The following is a 12,686-nucleotide window of genomic DNA, read 5'->3' as shown; positions in this document are numbered from 1 at the left end:
CGTAAGGCTCCTCCAAGCCCTGGGGACGGTCCCGGAGGGATGCAGAAAGCCCTCTCGCTAGGAGCAACCTAACAAAGCCAGGCAGTGAACAGCCCTAGAGAGGAAGAGGGGGCATAAAGCTCTGTCCTGTTGGGCCAGGCAAGCTCGTGTTCCTCCCTGGGGCTACGGAAGGTCAGAAAGCCCCAAAACACAGTTGGGATGTACACTTCTTGCTGGGATGTGCTAGCACAGCTCCAAACATCCACCCCCTTCTTCCCTTGGGTGCCTGAGCCCCAACCCAGGGCTGATCTTCCCTGCCCGAGTGTCTAACCGCCGGGACCTTCTTTGCAGGCTGTTCCAGACCAAGTGCAGCAGCTGCCTGAAGGCGATCGCCCCCTCCGAGCTCATCATGCGGGTGCTGGAGAACGTCTACCACGTTCACTGCTTCTATTGCTGCGAGTGTGAGCGGCGCCTGCAGCGGGGAGACGAGTTTGTGCTCAAAGAGGGACAGCTGCTGTGCCGCAGCGACTATGAGAAGGAGAAGGAGATGCTGAGCGCTATCAGCCCGGCACCCACGGAGTCCGGTGAGGGGCCGGGGCTTGGAGCGGTGCTGAGGGTGGGGGATCAGGGTGAACCTTGTAGAGGGCAGGTACCGCCTGGTCCCTAGTTAACTACAGGGAAGGCTTCAGAGGGAGGAGATGTAGGTAGGTGGAGGTTGTAGCATCTTTCCCCCTTGGTGATAGGCAGCCAAGGGGGTACCAGGCTGCTGAGATCTACTTGGCTGATCTGGAGAGGTTTGGGTGGGCTGCTCCGAGACGTTAGAGAATGGATGATAGGGGGCCAGGGCGGCCCATCAGCTCTGTCTCTGAACTGACGGTGTTCCCCTGAGCCACAGCTCAGTCCACGAGCTTTGCTGGCTTCGTTCTGCGCTTCTGCTCTAAATCGCACCTTGGCAGGAGCAGAACTCCAAGTTTCTCTGAAGCCTTGCCCTGGGAGATGGCCCAGAAAGGCCGCTCTCTGCCGAATCACCGCTACTGATCTTCCATTGCAGTGAAAAGCGAGGATGAAGACGGCAGCCACTCGCACGGCAAAGGCAGCGAGGAGAGCAAAGACCACAAGCGCTCCAAGCGCCCGCGCACCATCCTTACCACACAGCAGCGTCGGGCGTTCAAGGCCTCGTTCGAGGTTTCCTCAAAACCTTGCAGAAAGGTATAAGGAGGCCACCCAGCACAACTGCTGGCTTGGATCTTTTTAAGTGCAACTTAAGTTCTGATTCAGCTCTCCGGGTTTTGTGGACAGGTAAGAGAGACCCTGGCAGCCGAGACGGGCTTGACTGTGCGGGTGGTACAGGTCTGGTTCCAGAACCAAAGAGCCAAGGTGAGTGACGGTTCCCGTGCCACAGCTGGGTTCTGCACACCTGTGGGATATCACACACGCTCGTTCAATTGAAAGGAAAGGTAGAATAGCTTAGAAAAAGAGAAAATGGTTAGAAGAACAGAAGAACAGCTACGCAGGACCACCCACAGGTCCACCCAGTCCTACAACATCTACCTAGTAGTAGCAAAAGCTTGAAGAGAAATACAAAAATTGATTCATTATAGATGTTTGCAGGGCTTAACATTTTTCACGTTGGGTTTTTTTCTTGATTACTCTTTTTCTACTTGCTTTGTCCCCCTCACTATAGAAAGACTAGAAGGCTTTCCCACTGCTTTATTCTAGAAGTTGAAACATTTCTAATTTTGCAGAATTTAAAGGGTGAAAACAGAAAATGTGTGGCTTTGAAAACCTCACTTCGCAGTAAAACAAAGCCCTTTGTTCTTTAAACTGCAAATGGCATCTCCCACAAAGATAATGCAACCTTTTCTGTCAGCCCCGTTTCTCGCACGGGGCCGACTGCAGAGAACACTGACTGCAGAGGAGTCACCCGGAGGAGTCTGAGCAGGGTTCTGTCATGGCAGTGCTTGGTCCCTGTGAAAGGCAGGCGGCAGTGGTCCGCCGCCGTTGTTAAATGCGACCCACTCCGCTCCCCTCTCAGTCAGAACCTCAAATCCGGGGTCTCCGTCTCCTTGCAGATGAAGAAGATTGCTCGCAGGCAACAACAGCAGCAGCAGCAACAGCAGGAGCAAGACCAGCTGGGCAACCCTCGCTTAGGGACCGGGAGAGGGACCGGTCGCAACAGCAGGCAGAGCAATGATGATAGCGAAGGTGAGGAGCCGCTGCGCACGGTGACAGCTCTGGGGGCCGCAGGCTGGGATGGAGGGGATTGACTCGGATGTGTTTGAGAGAGAACGCGCGCAGGAAGAGATGAGCAAAAGGCATGAAGGCTGTAACTGAATTGGTATGCACAAGCTGGAATGACTAGGTAACGTTCAGCAAGACCCGTGGGTACTCGTGATGCAGCACGTATCTCCTCTTTCTGAGAAGACGACGGGTTTTTTTCTGTTGCATGTACGCACGGAGCCTAGTACCGTGCAGTGTTAGGCCACCAAATATTGCTGGAGCGATGCGAATAATGTTATCGTGACAGTGCTCTGACCCACCGCGTGCTGCGCGCCCTTTGCTTCAACCCACCCCGCTGGTTGTGTCTTTAGACGGCGCAAGCGTTCACGGCCTGGATGGGCTCATGGTCCCCTACCCCAGGATCCCCCAGCAGCAGCTGCTGCCCCTGGATCAGAACGGCTACAGCACAGACTTGTACAGACAAGGGCTGACGCCGCCCCAGCTGCCAGGAGACCATCTGCACCCCTACGGTAGGAGAGCGGTGTGGAGATCGTCCCGTCTCTGCACCAAAGCTGCGCGTAGCAGTCGCAGTCAGGAAAAGGCAGCTCTGCTGCGACTGCTGACGAAGGCAGCAGCAGTGAACGCTCCACGGGGCTTGGACTTTGTGCAGAGCCCTTTCCCAGAAGTTTGGTGAGGCCGGAGCCTCAGACTGAGCTCTGCTAGGGGCCGGGGAGCGAGGCTGGGGTCTTACCTCCATCCGACATGAAGCGTTTGGGTGAGGGAGGGAAGAGTTATGCCGAAAGCTGGTCCTGTGTGCGGGGCTCACCTCACACCCGCTCGGGGTGACCGTGGCTCCCGGTGAAACACGGCCCTGCTGTCGCCCTTTTTCTGTGCTGCAGCTCCCCACGAGACACGCTCGTGCCACCTTCACACTCATTTCCTTTTCCTTCCTCTTCTAGACTCAGAAGGAGTTTTTCACGATATGGACAGTGACAGCATCAGCCACCTGGGAGACTGCCTGCTGTCAACGGCCGAAGCCAACCTCCTCCAAGCCCGCGTGGGCAACCCCATTGACCGACTCTACTCCATGCAGAGCTCCTACTTCACATCCTGACCATAGAAAAGCTCCCAGCTCTTCACGAGTATCTCGGATGGATGCTGCTTCAAATTCGGAACGGGGGTGAGGAAAAGAAACAAGACCGAGACCTTCAGAGACATTCCTTGAGCACTGCACAACGGAGGAGGCAACGAGGTCTGCCACGCATATAAGCACTAATTCATGGAGACCTTTCACAGCCTGAAGGACTTTGGATCGCCTCTCTCCTTTTTTCTAGCCACGAGTAGATCGATGGTATGATGTTGTTTAGCTGTAACTTTAGCAGTTTGTCCAGTGTTTAAGCTTTTGAGCGTTATGTCCGGCAAAGAAAGACTGGCCAAGCTAACCAGAGCTGCCCCTAGAAGCAGGGGGTGCCCTTCCCACAAGAACTCAGTTTATTTAAAGTCTTGGTTGCAGCTGAGCTGCTCGCTGTGCTGTTTTGCCTCGTTTCCCCATCCAGATGCAGGCTTCATGGGGCAAGGTTCATTTTCAACAGTAAAATCCAAGGTCCCGAGGCATCTCTAAAGGATGCCACTGCTGCTTCAGAGATTTTCTACATGGTTGTCCATCAGTCGGACCAGGACAGGTTTTTTTAACGTTTGACATTTCAGAAATGCAGTAGTTCGGCCCCTGATTGAAACGGCTATGCTCGGGTATCTGCTTCAAGAAACAACAGAATATTTATCCTCTGTCGTGTTCGAGGACGCCAGGAGAAGTGTAACACACCCACAGTGAGTCCTCTGTCGCCTTTATGTCTGTCTGTCTTTCTCGAAAGGGGCAGTTTTACTCCCTGTATGGACAGAACAAAGACTTACTCTCACAAAATCACAGCTGCCAGCCAGGCTAATTTCTGTTTGTTTCTTTTTTAAAGCAGCAAAGCGAAATGCTTTTACTCTAAAAATATTCCTGCTAGAAGGCCCTTCCTCCGCAGGTCTGTCCACAGCAGGATACCCCACCCTGACTGCGCTCTCAGTTCGCTGAAGGCATCCCAGCACCTCGCTTCCCCCCAGCAAGCGGTGAGAGAAAGAAACTGGACTGCGTCATCCTACGACCCGTCCCTGCCAAGTCACTTAACTCCAAGAGGCTACGCTGGGTTTTCGCTTCGAGGGCAACCCAGGGGTGACATCAGGACTCAGCCAAGAGAAAAGCGTGTCTCCGCTGTGGATAGAAAGGAATAATCCATTTTCTCCGCCCGTCATCATGCCACGAAGCAGGCGAGTTACGAGAAGCGGGTGGGCGCTCATATGTGTACCCACAAAAAGGGCAAGAAAGAGAGAGCAGAGAATGGAAGTCTGAGTTATTACCAAAGGGAAATTCTTTATTCTCCTGCCTAAGACCCAAGTCTGGGATTTCATTCTTTATATACGTGAAGGAGAGCCGGTATTCCTGGAAAGGTCAGGTTTTCCCATGAGCCTGCTTACAGCACGCCAGCTGAAGGAATACGGTCCTCCAGAACTAACCTTCCCTTGTCTATTTGAACTGAACAACCGGCAGACAACTTCAAAAGGAAATAATGACTTATTTTTAAATCTTGGATCTCCAGAGTTGCGAGTCTAGCGGTGCAACCCGAGAACCTGGCTGACCGATGTTTCTGTATGTGGCGTTTTACTTCTAAGCCTCCGCAGGCTGGTCAGTCTGATTTTAAAGGTGTGTAGCCTCTCAAATGAGGAGAAAAAAAAAGAAATGGCTAATTTTTGTTGTCTGCAGTTACGGAGGAAGATTCCCAGGAACTACATAATCTGGGGATGAAAGGGGCCGCGGTCCTGATGCATTTTGCTTTTTATCAGGATTTTTCACCTTCTTGACTACTTCTAGAGAACTGACATAAGGAATGACATGTAACAGAACCACAGCCCTTATAAAGACCACTCCACCGTTGCTTCACCTTCAATAAAGCTGTGTGAACGCGACACGTGCCGATGTGCAGTCACTGCCCGCTGTGTTTACAGGGCCAGGTTCTGTAGCTGGACTTGCCTTTGCTCTCAGCATCAACGGCTCTCCCCAGAAGGCAGTTGTGTACATAGTTTACAGACACTTTTGACATTTCTTTTTCTGAGGGAAGGGGGAGCCTTGCGCAGAAACAGCTATTTATGACGTATGTTTGCCCAGATAGACAAGTTCTAGACCAAGCTGCTGCAGTTGGGTGACTTCCACCTTCGTTGTGCGGTCATCCACCCCTAAGAAACGACGCGGAAAAACTCCTAAAGCTGTATGTTACTTTTAGAGGCTCTTGCACTAGAGACGGTCTCAGTTTAGATGAAGTTTTAAGAGAATGTTACAGTGAACGATGTGCAAATTGATGTTTCTCCCAAATACCAGAGCCAGCGTCACCCACCGAAACCCCACCCTCTCTTCCTTGTGATCTAGTGCTGTGATGTGCCGATGGGTTTTTCTTTTTTTTTTGCATGTACATTTGAAAATAAAAAGGGAAAAAAAAAAAAAAAAGCAAACTGTAAGTGGAAATCTGAAGCTTGCCTCAGCGCAGTCAGACAAACTGCATGCACGAGCAGTCAGCTGGCTCCCCGCGGTCCCACGAAGGTTGGCCTGGGCTCCTCAGGAGGACGGCCCATCCGTTACCTTTCCCAGGCACTAGGTATCCCGGAGCAAAGGAGCAACTAGCGTTGGCGGCTGTTCACGCCTTAATAGAGTCAGGAAACTCAATAGCAGGAGTCAGTTAGTTGCAAGAGGACTAGAATCCCGAACGTGAATAAATAAATACGGTGAAGAGCTATGCTAGACCTGGAGCTACTGATGCAAAGGAATCGGACGGTGACAAGAGAGTTCCAAGGACAAGAGCCAGTGATGAAATTCATACCCTACAGCTAAGGAAAGAAACGACCACCTGCTGGGTTGCAGGTACTCTCCGATTTTGAGGCCAGGTTCTGCCTCAGATGAGCAGAAAGGTGGACACCAAGCACCACAGCTGACACTGTCAGAGCCCGGAGGGCTATCAGGCTCGCCTAGCGAGTCCTGCTGCTTCTCCTACCAAAGGCTAGAGCTGCTTTTAGCATCAACAGCCAGGTATCAGAGTCCAGTGACTGCAGGTCGATCTATTCCCAACCGTATCTTGCAGCTGGAAGTCTCCTTGCAGCGCCAAGAGACTTGGGGAGACGGCGGCAGGACTGCCAGCGAGCGTTAAGTGGGAAGAGGCAGAAGTAGCTTTGTGCACGTACGCAGAAGGGATCTGACCCTTTGGCAACCCAGGGGTATCAACGCGCATCCCAGAGCGCCTACGGACATCAGCGAATTAAGCCTCACGGCTATCGTAGGACTTGGGGAATGCGTACTGGTGAGGAAACAATAGCAGCGAGAGGCTAAGCCCCGCTCCGCAGCAGAGCAAAGAACAGAATCACACGCACCTTGGGCCACACCCACACTTTTTGGCTTTCCCCTTTTGCTCTGCGTGGCCAAGAGACAGAACAATTGCTCTCATCGAGCAGGGAGGTGCAGGTCCTCGGCTGCGACACGCCAACCTATTTGCTGAGAAGGAGGGTTTGGCAATGCCCGCTGCTCTCCGAAACGCCCGCGTGTGTTTCTCTCCCGTCTTTGCAGACAGGAGCATAAAAGGTGAATAAAAGCCAGCTGAGGCGACAGACCGACCACGAGATGGAAAACGCTCCCCTCTGCCCAGGCTATTTCCCTCGTGCTCGCGAGTGACTCAAAAAATCATCTGGACGACAGCCAAGTAAAGCAAATGTGTGTGTGAATGGAATGCGGCTCCGTACGGCTCTCTGCCCTCGACAGTTGCCCGTTTCAGACCCGGGCCTGCCAGCAGCACTAAATCTCTCCCTGTGACTGCAAACACCAAAGGAACAGGCTGATTTATGGTTCCTTTAAGTAAGAGAAGCAGAGTGTAAAACGAGAATATTTTCTGGATGAAAAATTAAAGAGATGTTTTTGTTAGTTCCTCATTCTAGGATCATGTGTAATTTACCTTATTGGTTTTAAAGTTCCACTTGAAAGGAAAAGTGACATCAACAGGAGTTAAAGCAACAGGCTGAAAAAAGTCCTGACACACTTAACTTCACATTCTGAGAGATCTAAACCAAGAAGAAATGGAGGAAAAACAAAGCAGAGAATTAACTAACCTAACGATCCTTGGCTTTCTTTTAGTTAAGGACCTCAGAACTCCTTGCATGCATTAATTAATTATCCGTCATTACTCCCCAGCCAAGTAGGTGTTATTTATTTCAGAGATGAGTAAATGGAGACACAGGAACGTGTTACGACTAGCTTCCAAGGCCACACAGAAAGACAGTGGGTAAGTTAAAACAGAAAAAAAAAAACCCTGACATCCAGTTTGCTTAACTACCAGCCAAAACGCGCACTTGCCTGAAAACAAAGAGTCGAGAACAACTAAGAGTGGAGAAAACACAGAACCAGGCGATGGAAACCGAGCAGAGAATGGCAAAGCCCATGCCAGAAGACAAGAAACCGAAGGACCATAGCGACGGAATGGGGGAATGCAGGGTCCTTTACAATAATTAACCCCCAAGCAGGAACGCCTACACAAGTCTGACACTGCTTTCTTAACAGTTCTCAACCATCTTAGAACTCGGTCCTCTGGGTTCTTCTCCTTGGTGCTGCAGGGCCTTAGCCTTTATTTCTGGTCTGGGTTGTGTTTGGGAGGATGTGAGAGGACCAATCTATCCGAATCCCGCTCTATTTTTATTTCCCCCCCCCCCCCGAGTCTCCCGCTCTGGGAAATACAGGCTTATTCACTTATTGATTTCAGTCACTCGGCATTAATTTAGCTGAATCTCTTTGCAGCCTTTGGAGATAAAGCTGAACCTACCGGTTTGATTGACTGCCCGAGGACTTTTTTTCCCCTTCTTTAGCTTTATGCGGGTAACTGTCCTAACAGCTTCCCGCACTTGCTTCCGTGAGCCTGTCCTAATCAAACGCAGAGGTACGAGACAGCATCACCATCCTGTGGATTTGCAAGAAATGAAGAGAACGCTTCCTGGCTTCCTAATTCTTCTTTCACCCTCAGGTTTTCAGAGGCGTTCCTTGCCAGCCTTTCCTTGTGAAAGATACCGGAGCAACCGACCCTCCTTTTAGCTTTAACGGCTAAATACGTTTCTGGTGACAGGACCAAAGAAACAACAGCTGGATTTGGAAAGAACAGCTCTTCCCGACACTCACAGGGACACTCGCTCGCCCCGTGTCTACGGCTTTGCCTTAATTCCGGCTGCTACCACGCATCCAAGCAAGTCGGATCCACAGCAGCCCTTCCCTTATGTTTGTCCCTGCCAGAAATAGCTGTAATTGCCACTCCGATTTTATTCCAGCAACCAGCCAGAGCAGGTAGCCCAGGCAGTTAGGAAGAAGAGAAAGAGCTGCAAAACCCCCTGCTCCACGCTTCTCACTTGAAGAGGTCTTAGGCCCCTCTGCCTAAGTGAGAATTAAACTGATTAATCATGCGGTACCGCACGTACAGCTACAGATTCCTTCAAGGCTAAGAGGAGAGCAAGAGAATACTCCCTGGCTTCTCCGAGTCATTACCTGGCACATCCAGTTGAAGGAAAGAAAATTGCCGGTATTCATTTCACTTTTCACAGAGGAATTTGCCAAGTTTGCCAGGGCTACGAGTTGATTTAATCCAGAAACTTTTCCAAGGGAGCTGGTAAACTGAGGAAGGCAACAACTTCAGGTAGTGACCATCACCACAATACTTCCCTCCGCGGGAAGGTTCCGTCATTCTCTGCGACGCGAAGTTATTTTACATTTACATTACACACGCAGTGAAAGATGTACGAGGACATTCTTTATTCAGAATAAAACTTGCAGCTGCCCAATACTGTCTCAGAAAGCATTTCTCTCCCCGATTGCACGCGGGAACAGGACGAAGCGGCATCTTCCTCTCCCCCCTCCCCCTAGCAACAAGTTAACTGAACCCCCGTGAGAGTTTGGCTCATCGGTGACAACAGCGAGCGCCTGGCAGCTCAGCGGTTAACGCGTTAGAGCAAGTAATAATAGAGTGGCTCAGGCTCCCGAGAAGGAGGAGGCATAACCGGGCTTAAGAGGGGGCCCAGTGCACCTTAAACATAATGAAAAATGGTTTTTCTGCTGACAGGCTGACATTTCAATACAATGTCAACAACATGTAAAGCACCTTCGCTCCCGTATAACGGCATCCTTAATAAAGCTATTCACACCGCAGACATTTATGACTAATGGGGTGCCGCCTGGTATAAACAAAACTCAAAAGACTCACTAAAAACAGATTTCTCCTCCTTTTCTGGTAGCACTTGCCCCCTCCCTAAATTCATTTCGAAGCAAAGCCGCCGTCACCTTTTTCTCCCAACTTTTCTGCCAGAAGATAAAAAGGCTCTTCATGTTTCAAATGCACGGCATCTGATAAAAGCAAACAAAGAGTTTTCTGCAAGGGCGCGTGTATGTTTTTAGACACGACCCCAGCATCTTCGTATGTTCCCATCGCTGCTGAAACGCAGCCACCCCTGCGAGACAGACAACAGCAGCGCCGACAGCCAGCTTTGTGATTCGGGCTCTGCTAGAAGCTGGAACAGATCAACTTAAATCTGCTGTCCCTCTCCCCAGAGGAGTTAAACTCTGCCCAACTGGAAAATGCAAGCGACGTTTGCCAACCACCGCAGGCTCGAAGGCGAACGCTTGGACTTACGCCTGGCTGAAACACGAATCAGGATTAACGTGTCCCAGGAAAGGGGGAATGAACCCCTGGGAACCAGGTCAAAGCCAAGTTTCCCGGTCCATGCCTCACCCTCTCTTAAGAGGTACAAAAAAACCCCCTCACAAACACAGCAAAGCTGTGCCGCGCTTTCAAAGACTCTGCTGGCGCTGTACACAATAGTTTCTGCGTGTCATCTGCTCCCTGCGCACTTCTGGAAAATCGGGGGTTTGGTTCCCTGTAACTTTTCTGGAAGACCAAGTTCCTACTCGGGAGAGCAGCAAAGCTGTTCCTCTGAAGCTGCGTTGGTGTAACTAGGTCGTAGCAGCTCATTTCTCCTTCCTCGAACCCGGTCTCGAGTACCCCAAAGGGCTTTCCAAGGTTTAAACCTCTGCTGGGAGAGATTCTCAGTCCCGCTAGCACACAGCACATTAAAACAGACCTACAGTGATTTGCAGACACGGCACGCCGGAGTAGACCCAAGGGTCCTAGATCGCAGCGTCCCAAAGCTCTCCCTCCACAGAATTGCTCACAGATCTCAGAAGCCCGGGTCTTAATCCCGCTCCTCGTTAGCCCATCTATTGTTTCTTCTAATTTTTAATTTATTTCCCCACCAGTTACAGCCCAGAAACAACCTCTCCTTAGAGCTGGGCTCTTTGTTCCCCCGTGTAAGAACAACGGAGGTGCCCCCCCGCACCCCCGCGCTGGAAGATCTCTGTTGCGCTGTCGATAGAGCAGCCGGTGCTCTGAAGTCCGCAGTCTTTCTGCCCTCTCTGCCGGTGGGAAGACTCCCTCTGCTGTTCTAAACCAGCAGAAGGCCCGGGGCTACAACCCCTCACGGCACCCCCAAAACTGGGAGCTGCACAGGATGTTTTCAAGCGGGTCAAGCTGGGACATTTGCGGTCAAAGAAATGTCCCTGCAGTCGGTCCAGCTCAGAGAGCAGCTTCCATCGTCAGTGGGAAAAGCCAGAACCAGCTTTGGATCCTGAAAAGTGGGGTTTTTTTTTATTGGGACGAAGGAAAATATTGTGCTTAATTATCAAAGGAGCTGTCGAAGAAGAGACTACAGAAAAAGAGGTAAGGGCTGATTTTAGCTTTCGGTTCCTACTCAAGCACATCTGCAGGTTGCTGCTGATCCTTTGGTGTCGCTTCCACACAGTTCTGTAATTTATTTACTTAGAAAGTTTTTAGAGGCAACTCAGCAGACAAAACCCAGCGTGATCAGCACACAAGTGCCGACGGATGAGGAACGCTCCGACATCCCGGTCAGAGTCCAGCTGTCCGCTGAAGACAAGCGTAGGGTGACCAGAACCAAGAAAACCACATCGCAGGGCTGCGTTTCGTTTTCCAGAGGGGAAAGACCAACCCAACCCAGCATTGGAACGATACTCCAGAGTACAGAAAAGACTTTCCGTTCACTCCTGAAGATGGATTTTAGTTCCAAGGCTCCCCTATGAAAAAACAGCACAAATAAAAGCATCAGGCAGGCTCCGTGCGTACGCAGCACCCTAGTTATGAGGTACAGTAGGTTACCACGTCAGGTCATGGGAGTACGTCATTCAGGTGATTTCTACATGCTTAGTAACATGTTATTTACTTTAATGTTGCTCCATAGATGTTTACGAGCAGAGCGCTGCAAGCTGACCTACCCCAACAAAACCATTCTGTATATATTACTGTACAAAACCGATGACCAGGTTGATTAATAGATTCGGACAAAAAACCCATGCCTTTACCTCAGCAAGATTGCTTTCCTCGCAGAGCCTTTTGCCACAGGGTATCGGCTCAGTCCGACACCGAGAACGACCAACCCGTTTAGAGAAATACGCTGCTGCGTTCGCGTCCATAGCGGCCACACACACACACACACGTCACTTCCAGCCCCCGACAATCCACGCCCGTGAATTACCACGCTTTGAGCCCAGATACACTTCCTGGCTGCGCTCTGTATTTCTCTGAGGAGAATTTACAGCGACAGGAGGGGAAGGGGGGGGTGGGTGGGTGGGAGAAAAAGGCGGGTCTGTGCGTATTCTGGGCTGCGCTATTCCGCTCCGGCTGTTCAAATGAGCGGCTCCCAAGCAGCCGCGGAGAGCGGCTGTCAGCAGGAGGGTTCCGTGACCGCAGGTCTGGAGGGAAAGCGACCCCGCTCCGCAGCCCGACCCTCACCTCACGTGGAGAGCTTCACCCGGTCAGCGCAGAGCAGGAAGGCGTTGACGTGGTCGCTGCAGTTCGTGACGGAGGCTTGGTTCTCCTTCAGGCACTGCTCGAAGGCGGCGAACGGCTCCGCGCAGTCCTGCCGGATCTGCTGGACGATCGGGCTGCGGGACAACACCGGGGCCCTCAGCTCCCGGGAGCCGCACGGCCCAACCCCGACAGGCCTGTACCCGGCAGAGCCAGCCCCGGCCCCGGCCCCGGCCCCGGCCCCGGCCCGCCGCCCCTTCCCGCACTCACTGGGCGGCGGCGCAGCGGGACATGCTGAGGCGGAGACGGTGACAGTCGCGCTGCCAGGAGGCCGGGCTGGCGGCCACGCACCGCCCGTACTGCTCCATCTCGCTGCGGCAGTACCGTGCCGTGATCTCCAGGGCCGCTTGCCTGCGGGGAGACGGCAAAGTTAACACGGGACGGCGGGGGGGGGGGGGGGGGGAACGGACAGCGCGGCCCGGCCCGGCCCGGTCCCCCCCGCCGCCCCCTACTCACATGCCGCCGCCGCCGGAGCCCCGGACGCTACTACCTCTGTGCGCA

General features: G+C 52.2%; 2 protein-coding genes across 3 annotated transcripts in view; one reads left to right on the top strand and one right to left on the bottom strand.

Moving 5' to 3' along the window:
* The window catches only part of LOC143171719 (LIM homeobox transcription factor 1-alpha-like), a 27,110-nt gene extending 23,720 nt beyond the window's left edge, over positions 1-3,390 (top strand). The window contains exons 4-9 of the mRNA XM_076360741.1: positions 331-563; positions 1,031-1,188; positions 1,279-1,356; positions 2,052-2,184; positions 2,571-2,729; positions 3,159-3,390. Of these exons, the coding sequence (XP_076216856.1) occupies positions 331-563; positions 1,031-1,188; positions 1,279-1,356; positions 2,052-2,184; positions 2,571-2,729; positions 3,159-3,313 (916 nt within the window). The 3' untranslated portion in view covers positions 3,314-3,390. The remainder of the gene's footprint in view (positions 1-330; positions 564-1,030; positions 1,189-1,278; positions 1,357-2,051; positions 2,185-2,570; positions 2,730-3,158) is intronic.
* CHCHD5 (coiled-coil-helix-coiled-coil-helix domain containing 5) overlaps positions 1-12,686 on the bottom strand; it is a 22,599-nt gene extending 9,913 nt beyond the window's left edge. The window contains exons 1-4 of one of the 2 annotated variants that reach the window (XM_076360743.1): positions 12,642-12,686; positions 12,396-12,536; positions 12,111-12,262; positions 9,041-11,395 (exon numbers count right to left, since the gene is read on the bottom strand). In XM_076360743.1, the coding sequence (XP_076216858.1) occupies positions 12,112-12,262; positions 12,396-12,536; positions 12,642-12,643 (294 nt within the window). In that variant the 5' untranslated portion in view covers positions 12,644-12,686 and the 3' untranslated portion in view covers positions 9,041-11,395; position 12,111. Of the gene's footprint in view, positions 1-9,040; positions 11,396-12,110; positions 12,263-12,395; positions 12,537-12,641 lie in introns of those variants that run through there. The other variant, XR_012997212.1, reaches the window with a different exon arrangement.

Source organism: Aptenodytes patagonicus, chromosome 30 (genome assembly GCF_965638725.1).
Source record: "Aptenodytes patagonicus chromosome 30, bAptPat1.pri.cur, whole genome shotgun sequence".
NCBI classification, from domain to species: Eukaryota; Metazoa; Chordata; class Aves; order Sphenisciformes; family Spheniscidae; genus Aptenodytes; species Aptenodytes patagonicus.
The sequence above is the reverse complement of the archived record's forward strand: the minus strand, read 5'-3'. Positions and strand labels throughout refer to the sequence as shown.